This window comes from Felis catus, chromosome C1 (assembly GCF_018350175.1).
Source record: "Felis catus isolate Fca126 chromosome C1, F.catus_Fca126_mat1.0, whole genome shotgun sequence".
In the NCBI taxonomy this organism is placed as follows: domain Eukaryota; kingdom Metazoa; phylum Chordata; class Mammalia; order Carnivora; family Felidae; genus Felis; species Felis catus.
In genome coordinates, this window is record NC_058375.1 from 174,013,661 (window position 1) to 174,041,204 (window position 27,544).

Genomic DNA, 27,544 nt, shown 5'->3' on the forward strand with positions numbered 1-27,544 from the left:
CAGCAAAGGAAACAATCAACAAAACTAAAAGGCAACCAACGGAATGGGAAAAGATATTTGCAAATGACATATCGGACAAAGGGCTAGTATCCAAAATCTATAAAGAGCTCACCAAACTCCACACCCGAAAAACAAATAACCCAGTGAAGAAATGGGCAGAAAACATGAATAGACACTTCTCTAAAGACATCCGGATGGCCAACAGGCACATGTAAGATGCTCAACATCGCTCCTCATCAGGGAAATACAAATCAAAACACACTCAGATATCACCTCATGCCAGTCAGAGTGGCCAAAATGAACAAATCAGGGGACTATAGATGCTGGAGAGGTTGTGGAGAAACGGGAACCCTCTTGCACTGTTGGTGGGAATGCTAATTGGTGCCGCCACTCTGGAAAACAGTGTGGAGGTTCCTCAAAAAATTAAAAATAGACCCACCCTATGACCCAGCAGTAGCACTGCTAGGAATTTACCCAAGGGATACAGGAGTACTGATGCATAGGGGCACTTGTACCCCAATGTTTATAGCAGCACTCTCAACAATAGCCAAATTATGGAAACAGCCTAAATGTCCATCAGCTGATGAATGGATAAAGAAATTGTGGTTTATATACACAATGGAGTACTACGTGGCAATGAGAAAGAATGAAATATGGCCCTTTGTGGCAACATGGATGGAACTGGAGAGTGTGATGCTAAGTGAAATAAGCCATACAGAGAAAGCCAGATACCATATGGTTTCACTCTTATGTGGATCCTGAGAAACTTAACAGAAACCCATGGGGGAGGGGAAGGAAAAAAAAAAGGTTAGAGTGGGAGAGAGCCAAAGCATAAGAGACTCTTAAAAAACTGAGAACAAACTGAGGGTTGATGGGGGTGGGAGGGAGGGGAGGGTGGGTGACGGGTATTGAGGAGGGCACCTTTTGGGATGAGCACTGGGTGTTGTATGGAAACCAATTTGACAATAAATTTCATATATTGGAAAAAAATGCCAGTTCCCTTGAAGGTTTACCATTTCTTGATTTCTCTTTTTTTATATATAGTCCCTCCTTTGTAGACATTGTAGACACTCCCCTACTGAGGATTTTTGGCAACAGATTTATGAACTTTCTTTCCTCCCTAACTCCTCTTATCAAGGAGGATGTTAATGTCTAGGAGGTTGACCCAGTTATTGCCATTGGGTCTCATTCTTCCTTCCTGTTTTCATTCTTGCAGGTTCTTTCTGTTGCCTCCACCAACCTATGGCCATACCTGGAACCTCACTGAAACCTGCCTCCTTCTGAAGTCTCTTCTTCAGGTATCACTTTCTCTGACCCAAACTTCCTGTTTTTGCAGCTTGTCTGCCTAAGACCTCCTGTTTGACCAGTCTTAGTCTTCCAATTCATTTCACTTATTTATCTTGTCTTGTGAGTCAGCCTTTTCCTACAGTCTCTTCTAATTTGTTCAGATTTTGAGTCTCTTTGATCTCTCCCTTGCTGATGCCTCAAACTTGCTGGCCCCTTTTCCTTTAATTGGAACTGCCTACTGAGATGTAAACCATGATGAATTCAACCCTTCAACTTCTCTGGTTACACATAGACTACATTGTGCTTGCTAAACATCATCCAAATGAGTCAGATTGGTAGCACTGTATAAATGTATAGCCAGCAAACTTAAAAGAACCTTAAAATTGCCTGAATTGCTATCATCCTTCAGCAGTTCACTTTCCATTTCTCTCAATAAAATAGTTTCTTTAATTCTTTTCCAATAACCTTAAACCACTTCTTTATTCTCTGCTGACCTAGACTGCAATTTCACCACCTTTTGCATCTAAACCTATCTACATCTATATTAGGCACTGCTCCCTTCAGTTATAGTGGATATGTCCCTGCATCCCACTATAGGCTATCCTGACATCTATGCTCTAGATCCTTCTGTCCTTACCAGCTATCATACACACCAGCTTTATCTGTCTGCTATCAATTATCACACACACCAGATGTATTTTTTTTTAATTTTTTTTCAACGTTTATTTATTTTTGGGACAGAGAGAGACAGAGCATGAACGGGGGAGGGGCAGAGAGAGAGGGAGACGCAGAATCAGAAACAGGCTCCAGGCTCTGAGCCATCAGCCCAGAACCCGACGCGGGGCCCGAACTCACGGACCTCGAGATCATGACCTGACTGAAGTCGGACGCTTAACCGACTGCGCCACCCAGGTGCCCCCACACCAGATGTATTTTTAATGACATTTAAATAGTTTTAAGTCATAACTTAAAAAAAAAACCTTGAAACAAACATCTACTTCCAGATACTTTTTGTTCTTCTCTCATTCATAATCTGTCTTGAGTTGTATACATTCCCTGTTTCCATGCCCACACCTGCCGTTTTCTCTTCAACCCAATCCAATCTGGACTTTGCTCCCACCACCCCACCAAAACTCTCCTAGCTAAGTTCACTAACATTCTCCTTATTGCTAAAGCAAAATTACATTTTTCAGTCCTGATCTTACCTGACCAATACCTACTAATTGACTAGATTTCCTTCTTTGGTTTTCTAATACCACATATTTTTTTTCTTTTTGCCTCCCTCCTATCTGGTCACTTGTCTTCATAATTCAGTAGTTCAACAAATATTGTAGAATACCCATGTTTATTAAGCACTGTATGCTAAGCATACAGCAGTAAGCAAGACAACAAGGTCCTTGCCTCAAATATCTTATATTTTAAGGGGGGGAGGAATTAAGTAATTTCACAGAGTCATCAAAAGTTATATGAAGAAAGAATAGTTATATTGTTAGATACCACATTAGAACATTTCTTACTCTTTTTCAGCCTCCTTTGCTAGTCTATTCTCCTGAGTTTTAATGTTAGCATTCTTCAGAGCTCTGTCCAGTGTCATGTATTTACGCTGTATTCACTCCTTGGCTGATATTTATTCATATAGGTTCCATCAGCATGCCTATGCCCCTTAAATTTGTATTTTCACCCCAAACTTCTTCTGACCTCCAAACTTATGTTTAAGTGCTTACCTCAGGGTTCGAGCTGTTGGACGCTCCACTCTTTTGTTGCTGTACCACCTAGAACAAATTTTCTGTGGTTCAAGTACTGTGGCTGCAGAAGAGAGGCTGGACAGCGGAGGAGCTTTTCACAGTCTCTAGCAGGAAGTGACAGCCTTCACTTTTTCTTACGTTTCCTTAGTCTGAACTAGTCACAGAGCTCAACCTAACCACAAAGGGGCTAGGAAGTGTAGTAAATGGCCAGAAAGGAACCAGATATCTCTGAGCACAAGTAATAGCTACCACAGAAAAAAGTTTGTTTAGACTTCTATTTCCTCCTTTTTCTTATCAGTCACCTTCTAAACGTCTCTTTAATTCAGTAATTTTCTCTATGCCTACAGTAAACTGGAGATGCATTGCCCACATCGGCCTTCCAAAAAGGACTTGTCTTGGCTCCTGAGCGTGCAATCTGCTAACAGCCTGCAGCTGTCTGCTTCTTTTAGCATCTGCCTCAGCTGCAGAGCATTACCTGGGCCAAGAGCACACCCAAGATAATGGCCTATATCCCATGACTGATTGTGGCGGGAGTATGAACAAGTCTTTACAGTTCTGCTTCTCCCTCTGACAAAGTTGGTTTTCTTTCCCCAGAAAAGGGACCAGGGTAAGGAGAGATGATGAACATCAAAATTTCAAATAAAGACAGGCTCATGTTCCTCCTTTCCACAGGTGTTGATAGTTAATGAACAGCTTGCATACCGATTTCTATTTAAACATTTGCTTTTGGAAGAAATAACCTTTGCCAGCTGGCAATGGGAGGGGTAGGAGAAATTAGGTGAAATATTGGGATTTGAGAGATGAATCATTTCCAGCCCAGCTTGCAATGAGGACCCTGTCATTGGTAAGGGGAACACAGACATCCTGGGCAGAAGGTGTATGCCCAATTACTAAAATTCTCTTTGTTGGTGAGGTATGAGAGTATACCCCTGGGGTAGGAAAATATTCCTTGCATAAAGAATCAGACCTTTGAGAAGTACTGGGGAAACTAATTATTAGGACAATGAGAATGGATGGCTATTGTCAAGCCCACTGCTACCCTAGAAAAAGATATTCACAATGAAACTCCAAGTGTGAAAGCCAACAGACCTTCCTGGTAGCTTACGAAAACACTCTCCTGCAGGGAAGCAGAGGAAATACTGAGGATCAGGAGTTAATGGAGTGGTAGAACTCCAGATAAGATTAAATGCCCAATCAAGGCAGGTTAATTATGATAAGATCAGGGTCTGGTTGGGGAAGAATGGGATCCTAACATTTGGGAAGAGAACATTTGGGTGGATGACCCTGTACATTTGGAACCACTTGAATCTTCTGAACTCTCTGAAAATGCTAAAGTAAGTGGACCCTTTCTCTTAAAGAGCTAGCCTGCCCACCCCTCTTACTTGAAGGCAATGCAGAGTCCTCTCTCCACAAAACATCATTTGCCCCCCCTCCAGAATCTGACCTTACATTTTTATGGCCACTAGGCATATAATTAAGGTTAAGTCACAGAAGAACTCAGGAATATGCTGGTGCTAATAAGGCCTAATATCCTAAAGAATATGTGAAGACCTAGACATTGTGTACTGGAGGAGAATCTGTGGGTCTGAAATCTGAGAGTGCTTAATCAAGGGGACCAGAATATATGATAGGGCAGGGTGAGTTTATTAACTTGCGAACTTTCTAGGGATATTGGGTTAATCAGCTTGGTGAGGACTACAGGTGATGGTGTATTCACTATGGAGATGACTCCTAGAGACGTGGAAAAAGCAATGCCCATGCTAAGTTGAAATACCAGAACACCATAGCAAACAGTAGACCAAGGGATTTAAAAACCCATGGAAGCCAGCATGCTGGAGTAAATACACTTTGTAAGGCCAAAAGCCCCACCATCAAAGGCCTGCAAAATATACCATTAACCAAAGTTATAAACTGTTCTGCTTTGAGCACCAGAATCACTAAAAGTTCAGTGGTAGGTCTCTTCTATAACCTAGGGCTGAGAGTAGGAAAGGCCCTTACTAATAGGCTCAAGATATCACGGGGGGTGGCGGTGGTGGTGGTGACTGGATCTAAATAAAGGCCAAGTGGTAGCACTTAAATGTCAAAATCCAGGTAGATGAAATCATTGTAACAAGTGGAAATTTCAAACTAGTAGCCAGGAAATCTGACCCTGCCCCTTGGTAGACACATTGTGCTCCAGAGAGATTCAGGGACTTCTCATTAGTAAAATTTTGGGGGTTTCTGTGGACAGAGGCATGCCAGATATCCACTCCAAAATAAAAGACAAATGATCACATCTTGCACTCCCCACAACAGAAAAGGAAGTTTAACACTTGGTTGGTATCTCTGAGTTATGGAGCAGTATATTCCATTATCCCACATCTGGGAATACTGCTGTGGCCCATATGGCTGACACTAATGGTTGCTAGCTTTGGTGGCACTTGGGGCACACAAGAACTCTGCCACAGGTCTAGATTGTGGTATAAGCAATAATGCTGCTCTGGCCATACAACCTGGAAGGCCCTATAATATTAGAAGTATTGATGATAAGTAACATGACCAGTGGAGCTTGTGGCAAGCCCATGTATAGGGGAATCACATGTGGTTTCTGAGGTTTTGGAGCAAGGCCATAAAATTTGCCTTTTGAAAAACAATTCATGGCATGCTCTGGTGGAGGAGCCCCTGACCATGGTATTCCACTTGATTGATCATGTATCCATAAATGCCCATCATGAGCTGGAGTCTATTAGAGCCATCATGTCATGAAGTTGGTTGGGTGCAGCAGCAAACCATCATCATGTGGAAGCAGTACATCCAGATAACTTTAGCAGTATCAGAAGGCAAGCTGCATCAGCAGAGAGCCCAGACTGCCATGTCATTCATCAGTATTAATGTTGGACCAGTGTCCCTCCTTTGGTTAATAACCTATGACTGACTGACAGAGAAAAAAATGTGGTCTTGGCTTCTGGATGGGTTGGCTGGATATGTAGGTGGAAACTGAAAATGGATGGCCAACTGCCCTGTAGCCTCACTAGGAGTAGCCTTTAAAGGCAGTGGTAAGAGAAAATTCTCCCAGTGGGTGGAGCTTTCGGCAGGACCCTCACCCATATGTCCATCAGCACCTAGCCTGCTTGTCAGCAATCTTTCAATGTTTCTTCTTCTAGGTCCCTGACCAGGCTGTTAGGTCATTCATCGCTACCCTTGATCTCAGGCCATATCTTCTTCTTCATAAATAGGATTACCTCTATTCTTAGAAATCAGACATCTTCTATGAAATTCATTTTGTCTAATAACAAACCAGAGAACTATTTATCCTCTTCTGCTTTGTCACCTAATTCATATCCCTAACTCTTTCAGGGCAAAGCTTGCTCATAACCTAAGAAATTTTTATTCCAGTAGTTATCTACTCTCCTTTCAAAATCATGGGTGTAGTATTTTATGTCTAGTATACTACTGCAATAATAAAAACTCAAATAATTGCAGAATGATCATGATAAGTTTGACTAGTATAGGAATAGTGTCCATAGTATATCTTTCTTTAAACTAAATAATAAATTTTTTTTTCTTTACTAACATCCCAATTTCTTATGGTTCTTTTGTATCTCTTTCATATACTTTGCTTTCCAAAGCATTTTCTTTCCTTTTCCTTTTGGAAGAATTCTTTTAAAAAGAATATCAATTAGAACATAAATAATATTTGATTAATTGGAAAGTTATTTTGCAGTTTGCTTCACCTTAACTTACCAAGGGAAAAAAAAAAGGCTGATAAAATTTGTGATTGCTGACAAATGTATTTGGTCCTCCATTTGCATATCAAAAATGAACCAAATTTTCCATTCATTTAAAAATGTAGCTCATGGTCTAATGAACTCTCGGTTGCTATTTCTGAACTACATTTTAGTGATTTCTGTCTGTGATTAACTTCAATTTAGTCATTTCTTTAAATTCAAATGCTATTTCAAAGAACTTTCTCTGCTTGATGTCTTCAAGATCTGTTTCATAGAACTATGTATTCCATTAACACTGTGACAAAAATATTATGTGAGGTTTTTTTCCTTGTCATAGATAATAAAAGTCAATGAAATAATATCAATATTTTAATACAAAAATTTGAAAAGATACTGAGCCATAAATTTTTTAAAAATAAGCAAAATAAGAATCTAAGGGTTGTATTTTTCAAGTGAATATTTTGAAACAATAGTTCATTATTTTGGAAATGGGGCTGGTTTAAAAAAAACAGATCCTTTAATACTGATTGTATCAAGAAATTTGGTAGTACTTATAAGTTTCTTGAAATAAGTGAAACCATTGTAAATGTGTCATAACTTACAGCACTATATTTTATTTTACTTTAATGTATAAAAAATACCTTTATGGATATAAAGTGAAAGAGACAACTACCATCTGGATTTTCTTATAGGTTTGTGTGAATATTCCTATAGGTTTGTATGAATATTAAAATGCAAAAAATACACAAAGACCTAGAAAGAATCCTTCCATGTTACATGTATCAAGTTCAATGTTTAAAAACAGTGACTCCATGCAAGGAAAACCTATTTCCTTAATTTAAGTAAAAATAGTTATTTTAATCAGTATGAAATAAAATTTTTAAAAATTATTCATAATTAATATCCTGAACATATTGATCAAAGCACCTAATGATTTAAGTCTTATAAGGAATGGGGTCATTTAAGTGTACCTAGTCATTCAGACAAATAGGCAAAATGACAACAAAGAATTCTATACACATTTGTCAAGAGTATACGATGTTTATGTTCTACAAATGAAACATTTTTATGTTCAATATTCAAACATTTTCTGATGTTAATAAAACATGCATTTTCATAACTGAACTCCTTCCAATATTAAAGATAGCTCAGTACTTTTTGTATTTAAAGGGTGAGATACAGGCCTTCTTGACAGATTACATTTTTGTCTAACTTTTCTCATATAATTACTATATCTTTTAGACAAACTAAGTTTACTTGTACCCCAACTGACAATAAGATTTAAATCTTCTTGTAGTGAAGTATTTGATCTCTTCTTGTCTTTTATTCTAGTACCAACAGTCTTCTTTGGATTGTGGTTAATATGTTTACAGTCCTTGGCCATCTTCTGGCTTTGACTAGTGTGCCATTTTTCACTGATACATGGGCTTTCCATTGCAGTGAGACATATAATATTCTTGTTAGTAATGGAAGGAAGAAATGCTTGAGATGACATTTTTCCAATGTGTTCAGTGAGTGAATCTTGAAGATACTTGGGGAAATGTTGGCTAATTTTATATTCATAGATTAATCTTCTTGAGTTTGAATCATCTAACTTGATGGAGAATAGATCATCTATTGTTATATTCTGATAGGTATCTGTTGGACTTTCAGGTGTATTCAACTTTTCAGAATCATGTTGAGGTATGCTAGGTAAAATTTCAAGTCTATTTTGTTTTAAGACTAATCCAGTACCAGGAATGAAAAGTTCTGGTTCTTCCTGTTTTGACAGATGAGTGATGTTTGTGTTTGAAATGGACTGATGTGTGTGTCCATTTACTGCTGTATCTTTCCAGATTAAAGGGTTATATATAACTTGTCCATCAATAGGGCATGAATTGCACTTGTATAATAACCAACTGTCAATACATTTCCTATGAAACTAAAAAAAAAATTACGAATTAATCAGAGATATAATTGTCTTGTTTATAATGTACATTATCTATGCAAATTTCTCCAGGTTTCATTATTATGTTATTATTAAAACTAGAAAAATGGAAGATAACTATAATTTATCAAGTTTTATGGAAATATTTTGAAGAGTAAAACTGAATTGGTTATGGACTGACGTCTATTTTCAACATTAAAATGGAAATCCTTCTACGGATTTTTTTTGTAATCTCATGAAATCTTACTACTTAAGTCATCAATTTCACTGTTGCTTTCTAATGAATGACATGTATTAAATAATAAAAATAGTCATAACCAACTAGACTTGGAAATAGATCTGGTAATGATAAGATATAAAATGGTAAAATATAAGATATAAAAAGATATAAAAATAAATCACATTCTTGGGAAGAAAACAACCTATCAGACATTTTAAATAAAGGTGACTCTAAAGCTATAAATATTTACAGTAACTTTATTTCAGAAAAAAACCTGGTTACCAAATATATAATGATCAAACAACATTAGACTTTAATTCTAGTGAATTCATTTGAAATAAAAACTATGTCAAATTAAGCGTCTGTTTCATCCAAAGAATCACAAAACACGTTAGGTTAATATTCTATAAGCTTTTTCTTTCTGCAAGTAACTGAAGTAAGATAAAATAATCTAACTTGAAGAGACATTTATCTTTTCTGGATAGCATATATAGAAATGAGTCCTAATCAACAAAAATCCATCCACAGGGGACAGAGCTGCCTTCTCAATGGTCTCTGCTGGGGCTCTTCTACCATACACTGTTCAATATGAACATCTCTGCACATGATATAACTAAAAAGTGGCAGGAGAAACTTAAACTGTCAATTCATTTATAAACACTGGCCCTACAAGGAAAGACAAACTAAAATGATGTGACTTCTACCTTGTGAGCACATGGTAGCAATCTTGTATGTTGACCAAGACAAAATGCCTTCAAACAAAGTCGACACTGGTAGCCTGGAGCAAGCAGCTTACTAGTTTTTGTAATCAGTAAGAGAGGCAGTGACTTTACCACTTGTTTTGGTGTGTAAACTTGGCTGAATGAGAATGAGCAGAAAGACATTAATGTTTACATGTGATTATAGATCAGGAAGTAGTCAATAGCACAGGTAAATTACCTCCATATAAATAATGTAAACAATTCCAATATTTTCTTGAACTGAAGGTAATAAATCTCATACACTATAAAGTTAAAAAATCTACTATATTGATGCTGAACAAGATAGATCCAACTTCAACATCAACTTCATAAATAACAAAATTTAATTTAGTCATTTCAAATAAAAACCCTAACCTGAAATTTTTTGATTTGCACTTTTTAATGTATATGAAACAAGAACAAAATTTTAATAAGAAACATATACTCAAATTATTTCAGTCTGAGCCAACACATACACCTTGTGTTTAGAAAAATACAATCCAATTCACTCTGCCATCTGGTAGGAAGTAAGGGGCACAGTAAGCCACATTAAATATTTCAGGCTACTATGATAAATTGGTAGATACGAATCTAGGAGGAAACTCATTTTCCCTTGGGATATGTTTACTACTTTAGTATTGTTAGACTATGTTAATGTGACTCTAAAAGTACCAAACCCATTTTTGTACCAGAAGTACAAACCAACATAACTCAGATCAATGTAAATTAACTGCTATTTGATGCCATTACCAACTGATGACACAGATAAACCTTTAAAAATACAACTTAGCTAAAGGTTAGACACATTCCTATTATTCAAAAGTCATTCATAACATAGTTCAAATACAGGCATACCTTGGAGATATTGTGGGTTTGGTTCCAGACCACCACAAGAAAGTGAGTACCACAGTAAAGCAAGTCAAATGAATTTTTTGGTTTTCAGTACACATAAAAGTTATGTTTACATTATACTGTAATCTAATAAGTGTGCAATAATACTATGTTTGAGAAAGCAATGTACATACTTGAACTAAAAAATGCCTTACTGTTAAAAATGCTAACATTATTTGAGCTGTCAGTGCATTATAATATTTTGCTGGTCTTGTCTCAATGTTAAAGACTGCTGACTGATCAGGGTGCTGGTTGCTGAAGGTTGGAATGGCTGAGACAATTTTTTAAAACAAGATGACAATGAAGTTTGCCTCATCAACTGACACTTCCTTCCATGGATGATTTTTCTGTAGCATGTGATGCTGCTTGATTGCAGTTTACCCACAGAAGAACTTATTTCAAAATTAATCAATGCTCTTAAACCCTACAGTTGCTTTATTAACTAAGTTGATATAATATTCTAAATCCTTTGTTGTCATTCCAACAATCTTTACAGCATCTTCACCAGGAATAGATTCTCTCTCAAGAAACCACTTTCTTTGCTCATCCATAGGAAGCAACCCCTCACCTATTTAAGTTTTATCATGAGATTGCAGCAATTCAGTCACATATTCAGGCTCCACTTCTAATTCTATTTCCCTTGCTATTTCCACCATATCTGGAGTTACTTCCTCCACTGAAATAGTGAACCCCTCAAAATCATCCATGAGGGTTGGAATCAACTTCTTCCAAACTCTTGTTAATGTTAATATTATGACCTCTCCCCATGAATAATGTTCTTAATGGCATCTAGAATGGTGAATTTTTTTCCAGAAGGTTTTCAATTTACTTTGCCAGATCCATCAGAGGAGTCAGTATGACAACTATAGCCTTATAAAATGTATTTCCACACTTCTGGGGAAGATGGCAGAGTAGGAGTATCTTAGGATCACCTTGTCCCATTTGTACACCTACATAACACTCACATCAGGTTAAATAACCCAAAAAATGACATGAAGACTGGAAGAACAGACTGTTCACAGCTAAATGTAGGGAAGAGTCTACATCAAAGAAGGTAAGGAGGGTGGAGATGCAGTTGGGAGCCAAACTGACCTGTGGTACTGTCCAGAATGGGGAGAGATGCCATTAGTGTGGAAAGGGGGGAGGACCAGACCCCAAACCAGGCACTTCAGGCATGGGGAATCTGCACAGAGAAGACAAATCCCCATAACATTTAGCTATAAAACTAGAGGGGCCTAACTTTGTGAGTTCTTATAATCAGTGGGGCTTAACAACTGGAACTTTAAAAATCAAAAGGGTTGGCTCTGGGAGAGCCAGAGGGATAAGAAACTGAGTCTCCACCCTAAAAGAGCAAAACAAACAGCCCCACTGAGATCAGCATAGAAACAGCAGTTTAAAAAACGCCTGGGATATACAGGAAGGAGATATATTTGCAAATCTCAGAGTATGTGCTGGAGAGGAAGCAATCTTTGGGAGATAATTCCAAGAACCAAATAGCTGGTGGGCACCATTTCCCTCCCCTAGCGCCCAGTGTAGATACACAGACATGTGTGGGAACAAGTACAGTGCCAACACTCAAACGGGAAAACATCCCATGCTCATGGATTGAAAAAAAATATTGTTAAAATGTCCATACTACCCAAAGTTTTAATGCAATCTCTACAGCTTTAATGCAATCTCTATAAAAAATACTAACAGGGGCACCTGGGTGGCTCAGTCAGTTAAGCATCTGACTTTAGCTAAGGTCATGATCTCATGGTTCGTAGGTTTGAGCCCCACACTGGGCTCTCTGCTGTCAGCACAGAGCCTGCTTCAGATCCTCTGTCTCTCTTTCTGCCCTTCCCCCACTTTCATGCAGGTGCTCTCTCTCTCTCTCTCAAAATAAATAAATAAATAAATAAATAAATAAATAAATAAATAAACAAACAAACAAACAAACTTAAAAAAAAACTACCAACAGCATTTTTCACAGAACTAGAACCCTAAAATTTGTATGGAATCACAAAAGACCCTGAATAGTCAAAGACATCTTGAAAAAGAAAAACAAAGCTGGAGGTATCACAATTCCAGATTTCAAGTTGTATTACAAAGCTGTAGTAATCAAAACAGTATGGTACTGGCAGAAAAACAGACCTATGGATCAATGGAGCAGAACAGAAAGTCCAAAAATAAACCCACAATTATATGGCCAATTAATCGTCAACAAAGGAGGCAAGAATATGCAATGGAAGAAAAGTATCTTCAATAAATGGTTTGTGGACAGCTGCACAGTTATATGCAAAAGAATGAAACTGGACCACTCTCTTACATCATATACAAATATCAACTCAAAATGGATTGCAGACCTAAATGTGAGACCTGAAACCATAAAAATCATAGAAGAGAGCACAGGGAGTAACTCTTCAAATATCAGCCATAAGAACATCTTTCTAGCTATGTCTCTTGAGGAAAGAGAAGCAAAAGCAAAAAAAAAAAAAAAAAACCAAAACAAAAAAAACAACCAAAAAAGACAAAAAACCTATTAGGACTACATCAAAATAAGAATAAAAAAAACTTCTGCACAGCAAAGTAAACAACAAACAAAACTAAAAGCCAACCTACTGAATGGAAGAAGATATTTACAAATGACTTATCTGACAAGTGGTTAGCATCTAAAATGTATAAAGGACTTACAAAACTCAACACGAATCAAATAATCTAATTAAAAGTGGGCAGAGGATGTGAACAGACATTTCTTCAGTGAAGACTTACAGATGGTCAATAGACACATGGAAAGATGCTCAATCACTAATCATCAGGGAATCACAATAAAATATCACCTCACACTTTCCAGAATGGCTAAAATAAAAAATACAAGCAACAACATGTGTTGGTGAGAATGTGGACAAAAAAGGAACCCTCTTGTACTATTGGTGGGAATGCAAACTGGTATGGCCCCATTATTGAAGACAATATGGAGGTTCCTCAAAAAATTAAAAATAGAAATATTCTATGATCCAGTAATCCCACTACTGGGTATTACCCAAAGAATATGAAAACACTAATTTGAGAGAATATATGTGCCCCTATGTTTATTGCAGCATTATACACAATAGCCAAATTATGGAAACAACGCAAATGTCCACTGATAGATGAGTGGACAAAGAAGGTAGATGAATGGACAAAAAAGAAGTATACACACACACACTGGAATATTACTCAGCCATAAAAACGAATGAAATCTTGCCATTTATGACAACATGGGATGTAGAGGGTATAATGTTAAGTGAAATAAGTCAGTCAGAAAAAGACAAATACCATATGATTTCACTCATATGTGGAATTTAAGAAACAAAACAAAGAAAAAAAGAGACAAGCCAAAAAACTCTCTCTTTTTTTTAAGTATTTACTTATTTTGAGAGAGAGAGAGGGAGAAAGAGAGAGACAGAATGAGAGTAGGGGAAAGGCAGAGAGACAGGGAGAGAGAGAGAGAGTTCCAAGCAGGCTCCCCCAGCATGGGGCTTGAACTTATGAACCATGAGATAATGACCTGAGCCAAAATCAAGAGTTGGGCACTAAACTAACTGAGGCACCCTGGCACCTCAAAAAACTCTTAACTATAGAGAACAAATTGGTGGTTACCAAAGGGGAGGTGGGTGGGGGATGCATGAAGTATGTGAAGAGGATTGAGTACAGTTATCAGGATGAGAACTGAGTTATATGTAGAATTGTTGAATCACTCTATTGTGTACCTGAAACTAATATAACACTGTATGTCAATTATACTGGAATTAAAATTTAGAAATGTATTTCTTAAATAATAAGACTTGAAAGTCAAAATTACTCATTGATTCATGGGTTGCATGCTATGTTCTATTGTGTTTCTTATCACTCTACAGATATATTTCCATAATATTGCAGAAACTGCTTTTACCAAGATCATCTAATCGTCAACTAAAAAAAAATACCTGTGATTGTCAACTAAAAAAAAATACTGTGTATTTTTATTATTTAATGTGGTGAGTATTCCTTATCTTGAAACTCTCTCCTTTTATTTAATCCACTTTCTCTGCCTAGAATGTTTCTCTACCTTAATGTTCTCTTGTCTCTACCTACAATATCTTCAACACATTTAGTTATACAATTTATTATCCAAATAGGTTGAAGTGTAACAGCCAGAGCCTAGGAACCTAGCCAGAGCCAGAGGAAATGGAGATGGAGAGCCTTAGTATAGGCGTATTATATACCCACAAGTTATTTTATGCTTCATAAGACCTGTGGTCTACAAAGTGTCTGAAGCACCCACGGGACATGGGTAAATATCCACTGGATTGGACAGAAATGTATGTGAGTTTTTGTGTTAATGAGAGTAAGGACGATTTTTATTTATATAATTCACTAAAATTATTATTATTACTAATAAAGGGACTTTATTTATTTATTTATTTATTTACTCAGAGAGAGAGTGCAAGTGGAGGAGCTGCAGAGGGAGAGGAAGGGAGAGAATCTTAAGCAGGCCCCACATTAAGTGCAGAGCCCAATATAGGGATCCATCTCATGACTGTGAGATCATGACCTGAGCCGAAATCGAGTCAGACACTTAACTGACTGAGTCACCCAGGTGCCCCTGAAGTTATTTTTAAAAACTAATTTTATCCCATATCCTTTCAAAATTATTTCTTTTGTATATTTTTATAGCTAATGTGTTAATAATACACAGTATATTTAATTTTCTTTAATAAGGAATATGACAAAAAATTTGAAGGCCTGTCCACTAATAAACAGCTCAATCAAGGTTGTGAAATACAACCAATCCACTCAGCATTCTTCCTCCATGAGGGAGAAACAGTAGGGGAGTGATGCAGAAAAGACTTCCTTCCCCTAGAGATCAATTGCTTCAAAACAAGTATCAAATCCCCCTGTATTTTTTTAATAACTTATGTCATTTTTAATTTTACATTTACTTAGATGATCAATTATTTACTGAGGAAACTACTATATCCCTAATGCCTAGTAGAATCTCTGGTAGTATTAATAATAACAGACATTATTTGAGTATTTGCTGTGTGTCTGAACCATTTTATATTCACAAAATTCCTATGAGGCTGGTTTTATAATTATCCACATTTTATTTATTTATTTATTTATTTATTTATTTATTTATTTATTTATTTATTATTTTTTAATGTTTGAGAGAGAGAGAGAGAGAGACAGAGCATGAGCAGAGCAGGAGCAGAGAGAGAGGGAGACACAGAATCTGAAGCAGGCTAGTAGGCTCTGAGTTGTCAGCACAGAGCCTAATGTGGGACTCGAACTCACGAGCCACAATATCATGACCTGAGTTGAAGTCAGACATTCAACTGATTGAGCCACCCGGGCACCCCATCCACATTTTAAAGATGAAAAAAATGTGGAAGAGAAGCAAAGTAGTTAACTAGCCCAAAAGTCACACTGCCAACTTATAGTTGTACAAGGATTAGATTCAAGCAGTCTGACTCTAAAGCCTTCCTTTTTACTTGCATAATAGTGTTACTAGGATATAATTAGTATTTACTGAATAAAGGAATGAATAAAACTTATTCAAACTGAAAAATTATTTAAATGTCCCAAGTCACAAAAGAAATGTAAGCTTCACTGAGAATCTTACCCTTGCTTTCCTTGAAAATGTGGCATCTTTTCTTCTGTCTCATTTTTAATATCTACATATTTTACAGTTTCATCTGATCTGTTTTCTAGTGATCTCCATCTTTGATTTCTCTTCTGTAATAGGTAAAAATAAATGTTACTTTGCAAATCATGGAAATTTTTAATTTTGTGGATTAAAATCAGCCACATATTAACAACATAATGTGAATAATATTCATTTAAAAAATTTTAACATTAAAAATTTATAAATTATTAGTGAGTCTAATATACTATTGTACAGCTACTATAATAACATTACTTTTTAAGGTAAGAATATTAATGAATAATAGTAATTTTTTTGTGTATGTTTTATCTTGTCTAATAGGTAGAAGGTAGAATTATTATTCAACATCAGGAGGCATTTACTTCTAAGTATACAGTATAAAGGATTGAAATAAAATTTCATTATTGTTGATGTAAGAAAATTTAAAACCATAAGTTGTTGTCAATAAGTTATGCCAATTAGAAATGCTGAGCTTTTTTTAAAATGAATTTTCAAGTTTAGTGGCTGTAATTCCTATACTTAAGATTTATGTGTAATGTCATCAGATGTTTGCTATTGTTAGATTTTATAAACTACCAATGTGAGAGTTAGTTGCACTGTACATCTCTATGAAAAAGAATTCTCCTAAAAATATAGTCTTAGGTTCTTATTAAAAGACAATCATCTCTATTCCAAAGTGTTATGTATTATTATTCTTAGATTTACTTTATTTAGATTTACAACAGGATAAATACAAACACCATATAATTCAAGATGGAAACTGTACCTCACGAAATGTAAAGGGATGAGAAAGATGGCAGCAACTATCAAAACATTCCTGGCATAAGTGATATTCTATGCATTCGGTACACCTAAAAAGGCAAAATATTAAGACATACAAGAAAAAAAACCAATTATTTTGATGGTTTAGGTGAAAAATTCCAGCTAAAATTTCCTGGGAACTAGGCAGATAGGACAAGGCCCATCTTTTCTCACCTGTTATTATCTTCCTACCACTACTGTAACAAATTACAGCAAATTTAGCAGCTTAACAACACAACTTAATTATCTTATAGTTTTGTAGGATAGAAGGCTGACATAGGTCTCGAGGGGCCAAAATCAAAGGGTCAACAGGGTTGCATTTGTTTCTGGAGGTTCTAAAGGGGACCCCTTTCCTTGGTCTTTCCATTTTCTAGAAGCTGTCTACCTTCCTTGGCTTAGCTTGTTGTCCTTTCCTTTATCTTCAAAGCAAGCAATGCTTTGTCTCTCTGGGCTTTTCTTCCAAAGTCACATCTCCCTCTGACTCTTTTTTTGCCTCCCTTTCCACTTTTAAGAACACTCGTGATTACATTTGGCCCAGGCAATCAAGAATAATCTTCTTACTTCAAGGTCAGGTGTTTAGCAATCTTAATTACATCTGCAACCTTAATTCCCCTATGTTAGGTAAGTTCTGGGCATAAGAATGTGGACATATTTGGGAAGGCATTATTTTGTCTACCACACAATCCTTCCATGATTTCTTTCCACAGTACCTTGATTTTCATTTCTTTATCTAAGTTCCTATAGGATTTATAGCCTATTAGATATTCTATCGTTTGATTAGCCAGTGTTTTCCAATTGTTTCAAGAATGCGAGAGTTGTGCTTAGCAGAATACTTCTTAAAAATAAAAATTATATTCCCTTTTTTCTCACAATATGTAAAAAGTTATATGTATAAAAAGTTATTAAATAAACAGAAACTTCACTTTCCACAAAAGCTTTAATCTCAAACTTACATCATTTATAAAAAAATTTGCAATAAGTACATAATTTTAATTTACTTGCAGCAATATTTACCAAACAAATAATATTCTGGGCAGTAATCAAACAAACTTATTTTCTTATGCAAGTTATTAAAGTTTTAGAAAACTATTTCCATGAGAAATCTGGGAAAATATGTCCTTTAACCATTTAGAAGCATATGCACTAATTTATTATTGTTATTATTTTAACATTAACCAATCATAGCAATGGAGCATTTTATTTGATACACCAAATTTTGCTAGGCAAGAAAAAATTAAGTATCTCTATATTTCAACATATATATGTGTGTGTGTGTATACATATACATATGTATACATATATACATATGTATATACATATACATATATACACATATATATATACATATACACACATACATATATATATGTATTTAGAATTAACTTCTTAAAAGTAGCAGCTCTGTTGTAAAACTCTAATGAAGAAGGAACTGAAAAGCTTTCTAGTTTGTCTCCTACTCAATACATTACTAAAACTACTGGGAATAGTTTTTCAGGCTAATGACTAAAATGTCAGTATCTGAGGGAATGAAATGAAGGTGAAGTCACAAATATTGAAATAAATTCTTTAATTTGTAAGAGAGGACTGATACGGAGGTAAGTAATTGTAAGCCAAACCTAGAGTGGAGAAATTATTCTCCTAGTGTAGGGCAGTAAGCAGGGAGCAAAACAGTGGACCTGTATTTGGAACAAGTCTCCCCAGAATGTGCCACTTTGGCATGTGGATTACTTTGAGCTCAAGTCAATCAAGGCCCAAAAAGAGTCAGGAAGAGCTTTTTATCTCCCCCTCAACTACCTAAAGGAATTTAGATAGAGGCCCAGTCCAGGAAGAGAGCTACCACCAGAGATAACTACAAAGAGTATGTACTAGGTATGGTAAACTGGAGGGAGCTCAGCAGGACCTCTTTGTTCAAATTCCTCTCTGTGTCCTATTGTCTCACCATGGCTTGACATTTGTTTTTCCCATCTTCCCATAAATTGTCCTCTTTCCCTTTGAAGACACGAACTCCTACCCCCTTTCTCCTTAGCCCAGGATGGCTTCTAAGCCTTAACTGCTTGTCTTTGAAACTTTCATGTCAGTGTGAGGCTCCTGCATGAACAAATTTAAATTTGCTTTTTCTGCTATTAATCTGTCTTACGTCAGTTTAATTAATAGACCAGATGAAAGAACCTAGAAAGGTATAGAAAATTTTTTCCTCCTGTACAAGGGGTAGTGTGAAGAATCATCCACAAAGACAGAGAGAGCAGTCAGAAAACTCAGAGGAAAAGAGTGCACTACCATTAACAAAATACTTAAAAGAAAGATTTGAAATTATCTACAAAAGCCACACTCTAATAATTTGAGGAACAGGCAACAACGAGGACTGAGAATTTTACACCATGTCTGCTTCATGTCCTCATCTCTCACAGCTGTTCCTCCCAACCCCCTCTTTCACATGTTATCTTAGCTTCTTACTGTTTGGATCTGTACCTCTTGAAAACAATGGTTGCTAATACCGAAGATCAAGTCCTTCCTTTTTCTGGAACCTATTTAACTAACATTCCTGATGATAGCTGAATACCTGCTAAACCTTCACAAAAATTCTGACCTTCTTTCTCAAGTTAAAATGTTCCTTTGGAGTCTTCTCAGGCCAGTCATTTTCCAGTAAAGACTCTTACTTACAGTGATCCAGTTGATTTTCTTCTATGTGACACATAAGGAAAACAAAGAACTAAAACACTATAAACCAGAAAAGTTACCATTTACTGACAGGAGTGATTAAAAACAGTTTTATGATTTTATGAGAGGGTTCTAAAAAATGTATGAATTGGGCTCATCATAATGTATTTCTAGGAAGACTGGAAAAAAATATTTTCTTCACATAGAGTTAAGCTAAAATTTTAATTAAAACACAATTCCTAAGCATAGCAATTAATTGATGTTTTAGTGTGGCAATTGCGGGAAAGTTTGGGGATTAAGTACAAAAGTAACAAAAACTGTTTTCTCTAATAATTATCTTATTGCCATTGAAGTATAGGATTGGAACAAAAACCACATGTACTTGTTGAAATTTGGAGTTCAGGAAACTCAATTAAATATTCAGTCAATCTAGTCAATATCCTTCTAGCTCAATTATAGAAGTTTTTGGCAATATCAATGATGGTTCAAAGAAAGTTACAGAAGCTGAGAGGTCTAGAAGTGGAGGGTTCTGAATTTGGAAACTCATTTAGGCCAAAGCAACAAGCCTGTGTCCAGAGCTTCCAGGACAGAATGCTACTTCAGACTCTCAATCTAGACTGGAGTGCAAAGCCAATACCTTTCTGTAAGTGAAGGAATAAAACAATGAGTTTTTGAGGTACTAGGCTGACATAGATCACCAGTCTGGAAATCCTAAATAAGCAACCATCACTTTCTCAAACATACTACATACAGAAGGAAGAGCCCAGCCTAAATGACTAGTACTCTAATGCTTCAAGTCTTCTAATGTTAAAAAGAGTTAGAAAACATGTTTATCATTTTACTGATGACACTTACTTATAACATATCCCCTCAATTGGAAATTGTTTACAGTTATTACAGGGAATTCCAAGGTGTTTGTCCAGTCGCTCTTTTTCAGCTGCAGTTACAAGTTTGCTAGAGTTTTTGAATTCCTCTAAAATAAGTTTTATTGGTGCAAACTCTTTCCTACATAGAGGACATTTCAACATGGAAGCATTTGATATCATATCCTGATAATTAGCTAGGATCTTCATGCATTTTATATGAAGGCTATTGCCACAGCCAAACCTGTTAGAAATAAAATGAGTTTACCATTTGTATCCATCAAAGTTATATGTATTTATATAAATAAAACTTTCTGTGCTACCATCTTTGTTTCCTATAAAAACAGATTCTGAACCAATTTTCCAGATATAGCTTGATTATACACATAAACACTATCTTATTCACCTACCTAATCTATCATCTTTAATCTATACACCAGAATTCCTAACAAATTCTCCCCCATTCCAATGAAATGGTGGCAAACAATTTTGCATCATTTTCTTTTTTTTAAGATTTTATTTTTGAGTAATCTCTACACCCAACCTAGGGCTCAAACCCACAACCCTGAGATTAAGAGAGCCACTCAGGCACTCCAGTATTTTTCATTTTTAAAGTCAGGATAAATATAATCTTGACCAAAAAGAAAATTATAACAATAGTAATTATTTTTAAATGAAAGACATCACTGAGAACAGGGGTATCACCTCATTTTTCTAGAAATCACAATATTTGATAGTACCCGAAAAATATCTACTGAGAGAAATAATATTTTGGGAAACAGTTAATAATTTAAAAATATGCAATAGAAGCTGCCGTATGAGGGGTGCCTGGGTGGCTCAGTCGGTTGAGTGTCCGCCTTCGGCTCAGGTCATGATCTCACAGCCTGTGAGTTTGAGCCCCGTGTCAGGCTCTGTGCTGACAGCTCAGAGACTGGAGCCTGCCTCAGATTCTGTGCTTCCCTCTCTCTCTGCCCCAACCCACTCGCATTCTGTCTCTGTCTCTCTCAATAATAAATAAACATTAAAAAAATAAAAAAAAGAAGCTGCTATATGAAAAACTACATGGATGAAAATTTTTGCAAATAATCAGGAGTAAGAAAATGAAAAATTCAATAGCAAATGGTTGCCCAAATATCCAAGTCCAACTTTACAGTGCCTTGAAGAATAGTATGATTATGACACTCTGAATAAATGTTTGTGTATAGGTAAAAATTTGAATTACTTAGGTTGAAAGATAGAATTTGAAACTGAAAGGAATTTTTAGAATATTAAAGTACTATCTTTACTCAGAAAATTCTTTGTAACTTCTCTGAGCCAATGGGTATAAAACAAAAATGTGAAAATTATCCTACCTTAATAGCTTAAAGTGGAGAAGGGAGAAGGGAATAAAGTGGAGTTAGATTTTAATTTTCACCCTTTATATTGTAGCCTAGAAATATTTAGAATAAGAACAGGACCTGTTACAACATATATGTTAGGAAACAAAAGAAGGCCATTTAAATATAAATTAAGCAATAGGTAAAACTTTTTATTGTTTTTCTATCAACATGTCTCCTAACAAGAAATTACAAACATATTAAATTAGAATTTTTTCATAAGCTTTAAATCACCAAAGGAAAAAAACACACAGAATGCTGGGAAGATGGCAAAGTAGGAGAATCCTGAGGTCACGCTGTCCTATGGACACACTGAGATAACAGCTACATCAGTGCAATTAACTCAGAAACAACCAAAGACTGGCAGAACATATTTTTCACAGTTCATCGTAGAGAGAATGCAACATTCAAAAGTGTAGGGGGAGCAGAGACGTGGTCAAGAACTAAACCCATGTGGAGGTTAACCACAATGGGAAGGGCAACACAAGCATGGAGAAGTGAGAGAATCAGACCCCAGACCAGGCACCTCAGGCACAGGGAACCTGCACTGGGAAGACAAGTCCCCATAACATTTGGCTTTGAAAACCAATGGGGCTTAACACTGCCAGCAGGGCCTAGCTCCAGGAGAGCCAGAGGGTGATAGGAAACTGAGTCCCTGCTGTTAAAGAGCCAGCATAACAAATAACCCAGCCCAGATACAGTAATAAAAGCAGCAGTTTGAAAAGCACCAGGGGGTACACACAAAGGAGATTATTTACTAATTTCAGAACATGCCCTAGAAAGGCAAGGATCATTAAGAGACTTCAAGAACAAAAGAGCCAGTGGGTGCCATTTCTATCCTCTTCCCAGCCCCATAGGCTAGATACCTGGATGTTTGTAGCAATCAGCTAAACACTTTCCACCTATCTTGCTATTGCAGTGCTTCTGGCCCTCACATTATCATGTGGATCCATGACAACCAACTTTCCCCACTCAGTAGGTGTCCCCCCATAGCAGCTCTTGCCCTAACATGCTCCGTAGGCAGCCCTGGCAAGGACCAGCACCACTCTAAAGCGACTCCTGCTCTCAGGAGAGGAGAAGGTAACTACACACACCAGTGCACCCACAGTCCCAGAAGCCAAATCTTACAGTTGGAAGCTCAGAGACTGCCCTGTCAATCAGTGCAACTGTAGCATGGGCACACAGAATGGGGGCAGGCATGGGGTCTGACTTCTGGACCCATCCACCCATGAAAGCCTCTCAGGAGACAAGGCAGAGAGAGTAACCTGCAGACAGGTGTGACAACAGCCCCAACAGATGGACTGGAGGTAGGCATCTAGTCTGACATCTGGCTCCATTTACCAATGAAGCCCTCTCAGGTGACAACACAGGAGAGCACTCTGCACTTCAGCATGACTGCAACTCCAACAGACAGACTGAGGGCAGGCATCTGGTGTGACTACTAATGCTGCCCAACTACAAGCCTAGTGCTTTAGATGGGTTCAAATTAAAGCAACATTAACGTATATAGACTATTATATTCATAGGATGTTATATATGAACCTAATGGCAACCACACATAAAAATGACAACCATATAAAAACAACCTTATAATTGATATAGAAAAAGTAAAGAGAAAGGAATACAAGCACAACACAAAAGGAAGCCATCAAACCACAAGAGAAGAGAGCAAGAAAGAAGAAAGAACAGAGAACTACAAAAACAACCATAAAACAAGTAACAAAATGGCAATAGGTACATATATATCAATAAATACTTTTAAATATAAATGAATTAAATGTTCCAATCAAAGGACACAGGGTGAGTAAATATATATATATTTATATATTTATATATATTTATATATATTATATAAAATATATTATAATATATTATATATATTATATATAATATATTATAATATATTTATATATATTAAATATATTTATATATATATATTTATATACACAAAAGATTCACCTCGCTTTGAGAAGAATGCTGGTGCAATTTTGATTGGGATTGTATTGAATGTGTAGATTGCTTTGGGTAGTATTGACATTTTAACAATATTTATTCTTCCAATCCATGAGCATGGACTGTTTCTCCATTTCTTTGTATCTTCCTCAATTTCTTTCATAAGCTCTCTATAGTTTTCAGAATACAGATCTTTTACATCTTTGGTTAGGTTTATTCCTAGGTATTTTATGCTTCTTGGTGCAATTGTGAATGGGATCAGTTTCTTTATGTCTTTCTGTTGCTTCATTATTAGTTTATAAGAATGCAACTGATTTCAGTACATTAATTTTATATCCTGTGACTTTGCTGAATTCATTATCAGTTCTAGCAGACTTTTGGTGGAGTCTATTGGGTTTTCCATGTATAATATCATGTCATCTGCAAAAAGTGAAAGCTTGACTTCATCTTTGCCAATTTTGATGCCTTTGATTTCCTTTTGTTGTCTGATTGCTGATGCTAGAACTTCCAACTCTAGGTTAAACAACAGCGGTGAGAGTGGACATCCATGTCATGTTCCTGATCTCAGGGGGAAAGCTCTCAGTTTTTCCCCATTGAGGATGATCTTAGCTGTGGGCTTTTCATAAATGGCTTTTATGATGTTTAAGTATGCTCCTTCTATTCTGACATTCTTGAGGGTTTTTATTAAGAAAGGATGCTGAATTTTGTCAAATGCTTTTCCTGTATCTATTGACAGGATCATATGGTTCTTATCTTTTCTTTTATTAATGTGATGTATCACATTGATTGATTTGCCTATATTGAACCAGCCCGGAAGCTCAGGAATGAATCCCACTTGATCATGGTGAATAATTCTTTTTATATGCTGTTGAATTAGATTTGCTAGTATCTTGTTGAGAATTTTTGCATCCATATTCATCAGGGATATTGGCCTGTAGTTCTCTTTTTTTGCGAAGCTAGAACAAGCAATCCTAAAATTTGTATGGAACCACAAAAGACTCCAAATAACCAAAGTAATATTGAAGAAGAACAAAGCGGGAGGTATCACAATCCCAGACTTTAGCCTTTACTACAAAGCTGTAATCATCAAGACAGCATGGTACTGGCACAAAAACAGACACATAGATCAATGGAATAGAATAGAGACTCCAGAATTGGACCCACAAAAGTATGGCCAACTAATCTTTGACAAAGCAGGAAAGAATATCCAATGGAAAAAAGACAGTCTCTTTACCAAATGGTGCTGGGAGAACTGGACAACAACATGCAGAAGAATGAAACTAGACCACTTTCTTACACCAAAAACAAAACAAACTCAAAATGGATGAAGGACCTGAATGTGACAGGAAACCATCAAAACCCTAGAGGAGAAAGCAGGAAAAAATCTCTCTGACCTCAGCTGCAGCAATTTCTTACTTGACACATCTCCAAAGGCAAGGGAATTAAAAGCAAAAATGAACTATTGGGACCTCATGAAGATAAAAAGATTCTGCACTGCAAAGGAAACAATCAAGAAAACTAAAAGGGAACCGACAGAATGGGAAAAGATATTTGCAAATGACATATTGGACAAAGGGCTAGTATCCAAAAGGTATAAAATACTCACCAAACTCCACACCCGAAAAACAAATAATCCAGTGAAGAAACAGGCAGAAGACATGAATAGACACTTCTCTAAAGAAGACATCCAGATGGCCAACAGGCACATGAAAAGATGCTCAACATCACTCCTCATCAGGGAAATACAAATCAAAACCACACTGAGAAATCACCTCACACCAGTCAGAGTGGCTAAAATGAACAAATCAGGAGACTATAGATGCTGGCGAGGATGTGGAGAAACGGAAACCCTCTTGCACTGTTGGTGGGAATGCAAACTCTAGAAAACAGAGGTTCCTCACAAGTAGAGGTTCCTCACAAAATTAAAAATAGATCTACCCTATGACCCAGCAATAGTACTGGTAGGATTTTACCCAAGGGATACAGGAGTGCTGATGCATAGGGGCACTTGTACCCCAATGTTTATAGCAGCACTTTCAACAATAGCCAAATTATGGAAAGGGCCTAAATGTCCATCAACTGATGAATGGATAAAGAAGTTGTGGTTTATATATACAATGGAATACTACTTGGCAGTGAGAAAGAATGAAATACGGCCTTTTGTAGCAACATGGATGGAACTGGAGAGTGTTATGCTAAGTGAAATAAGTCATACAGAGAAAGACAGATACCATATGTTTTCACTCTTATGTGGATCCTATGAAACTTAATGGAAGACCATGGGGGAGGGGAAGGGGGAAAAAAGTTACAGAGAGGGAAGGAGGCAAACTATAAGAGACTCTTAAAAACTGAGAACAGGGGCGCCTGGGTGGCGCAGTCGGTTAAGCGTCCGACTTCAGCTCAGGTCACGATCTCGCGGTCCATGAGTTCGAGCCCCGTGTCAGGCTCTGGGCTGATGGCTCGGAGCCTGGAACCTGTTTCCGATTCTGTGTCTCCCTCTCTCTCTGCCCCTCCCCCGTTCATGCTCTGTCTCTCTCTGTCCCAAAAATAAAAAACGAAAAAAAAAAAACAACTGAGAACAAACTAAGGGTTGACGGGGGAGGGGCAGGGTGAGAGGGAGGGGAAAGTGGGGTGATGGGCATTGAGGAGGGCACCCGTTGGGATGAGCACTGGGTGTTGTATGGAAACCAATTTGACAATAAATTTCATATTAAAAAAAAAAGAAAAATTAGCTTTAGTCTTTTTCTCAGATAGAGCTAATGGGTTTTTTGAAGAATTTTTAATTACGTTTTTATGAGAGAGTTATGTGTTATAGTTCTTTTATTAACAACCTGTATGACTGTGGTCTATTCATTTAGCCTTTCTGGGACCCATTTTTATCTCGTACAAAATAAATGTTAGCAAATATTTTTCAAAAAAAAAAAAGACTCATCTATATGTCACCTTCAAGAGACTCACTTCAGACCTAAAGACATATGCAGATTGAAAATGAAGAGCTAGAAAACCACTTACCATGCAAATGAAAGTGAAAAGAAAGCTGAAGTAGCAATGCTTATACTGGACAAAATAGACTTGAAAACAGACTGTGACAAGAGAAAAGGAAGGACACTAATAATGATAAAGGGAACAATCCAACAAAAGGATATAACAACTGTAAATATTTATGCACTCAACATGGAAGCACCTAAAGCCAGAAAGGACCTATTAATAGGCATAAAGGAATAAACTGACAATGATACGATAATAGTAGGGGACTTTAACACCCCACTTACATCAATGGATACATCTGCCAGACGAAAAATAAACAAGGAAGGAGTAGCTTTGAATGACAGGACTGGCCAGATGGACCTAACAGATATTCAGAACATTATATCCCAAAACAGCAGACTACACAGTCTTTTCAAGTGCACATGGAACATTCTCCAGAATAGATTGCATATTAGGTCACTAACAAATATTGATAAATTTAAAAAGAATGAAATCTTATGCACATTTTCTGATCATGACATTACGAAATTAGAAATCAAACAGAATGCAAATATATGGAGGCTAAATAACATGCTACTAAACAATGAATGGGTTAATCAAAAAAATAAGAGGAAATCAAAATACATGGAGACAACTAAAAAAGAAAACACAATGGTCCAAATCTTTGGGATGCAGCAAAAGCTGATCAAAGAGAGAAATTTATAGCAATACAGATATACC

The 27,544-nt window shown here is 36.6% G+C and overlaps 1 protein-coding gene and 1 long non-coding RNA gene across 4 annotated transcripts in view; both read right to left on the minus strand.

Annotated features, from left to right (window-relative positions):
- The window catches only part of LOC123379205, a 65,748-nt gene extending 59,238 nt beyond the window's left edge, over positions 1 to 6,510 (minus strand). The window contains exon 1 of the long non-coding RNA XR_006583410.1: positions 3,012 to 6,510. This is a non-coding gene — a long non-coding RNA (uncharacterized LOC123379205). The remainder of the gene's footprint in view (positions 1 to 3,011) is intronic.
- Positions 6,511 to 7,764: 1,254 nt separating this feature from the next.
- The window catches only part of ZSWIM2 (zinc finger SWIM-type containing 2), a 32,250-nt gene continuing 12,470 nt past the window's right edge, over positions 7,765 to 27,544 (minus strand). For 2 of the 3 annotated variants that reach the window (XM_003990927.5, XM_011285417.4), the window contains exons 5-9: positions 20,500 to 20,751; positions 16,952 to 17,036; positions 16,144 to 16,256; positions 9,591 to 9,744; positions 7,765 to 8,660 (exon numbers count right to left, since the gene is read on the minus strand). In XM_003990927.5, coding sequence (XP_003990976.3) covers positions 7,854 to 8,660; positions 9,591 to 9,744; positions 16,144 to 16,256; positions 16,952 to 17,036; positions 20,500 to 20,751 — 1,411 coding nt within the window. In that variant the 3' untranslated portion in view covers positions 7,765 to 7,853. The remainder of the gene's footprint in view (positions 8,661 to 9,590; positions 9,745 to 16,143; positions 16,257 to 16,951; positions 17,037 to 20,499; positions 20,752 to 27,544) is intronic. The other variant, XM_006935399.4, reaches the window with a different exon arrangement.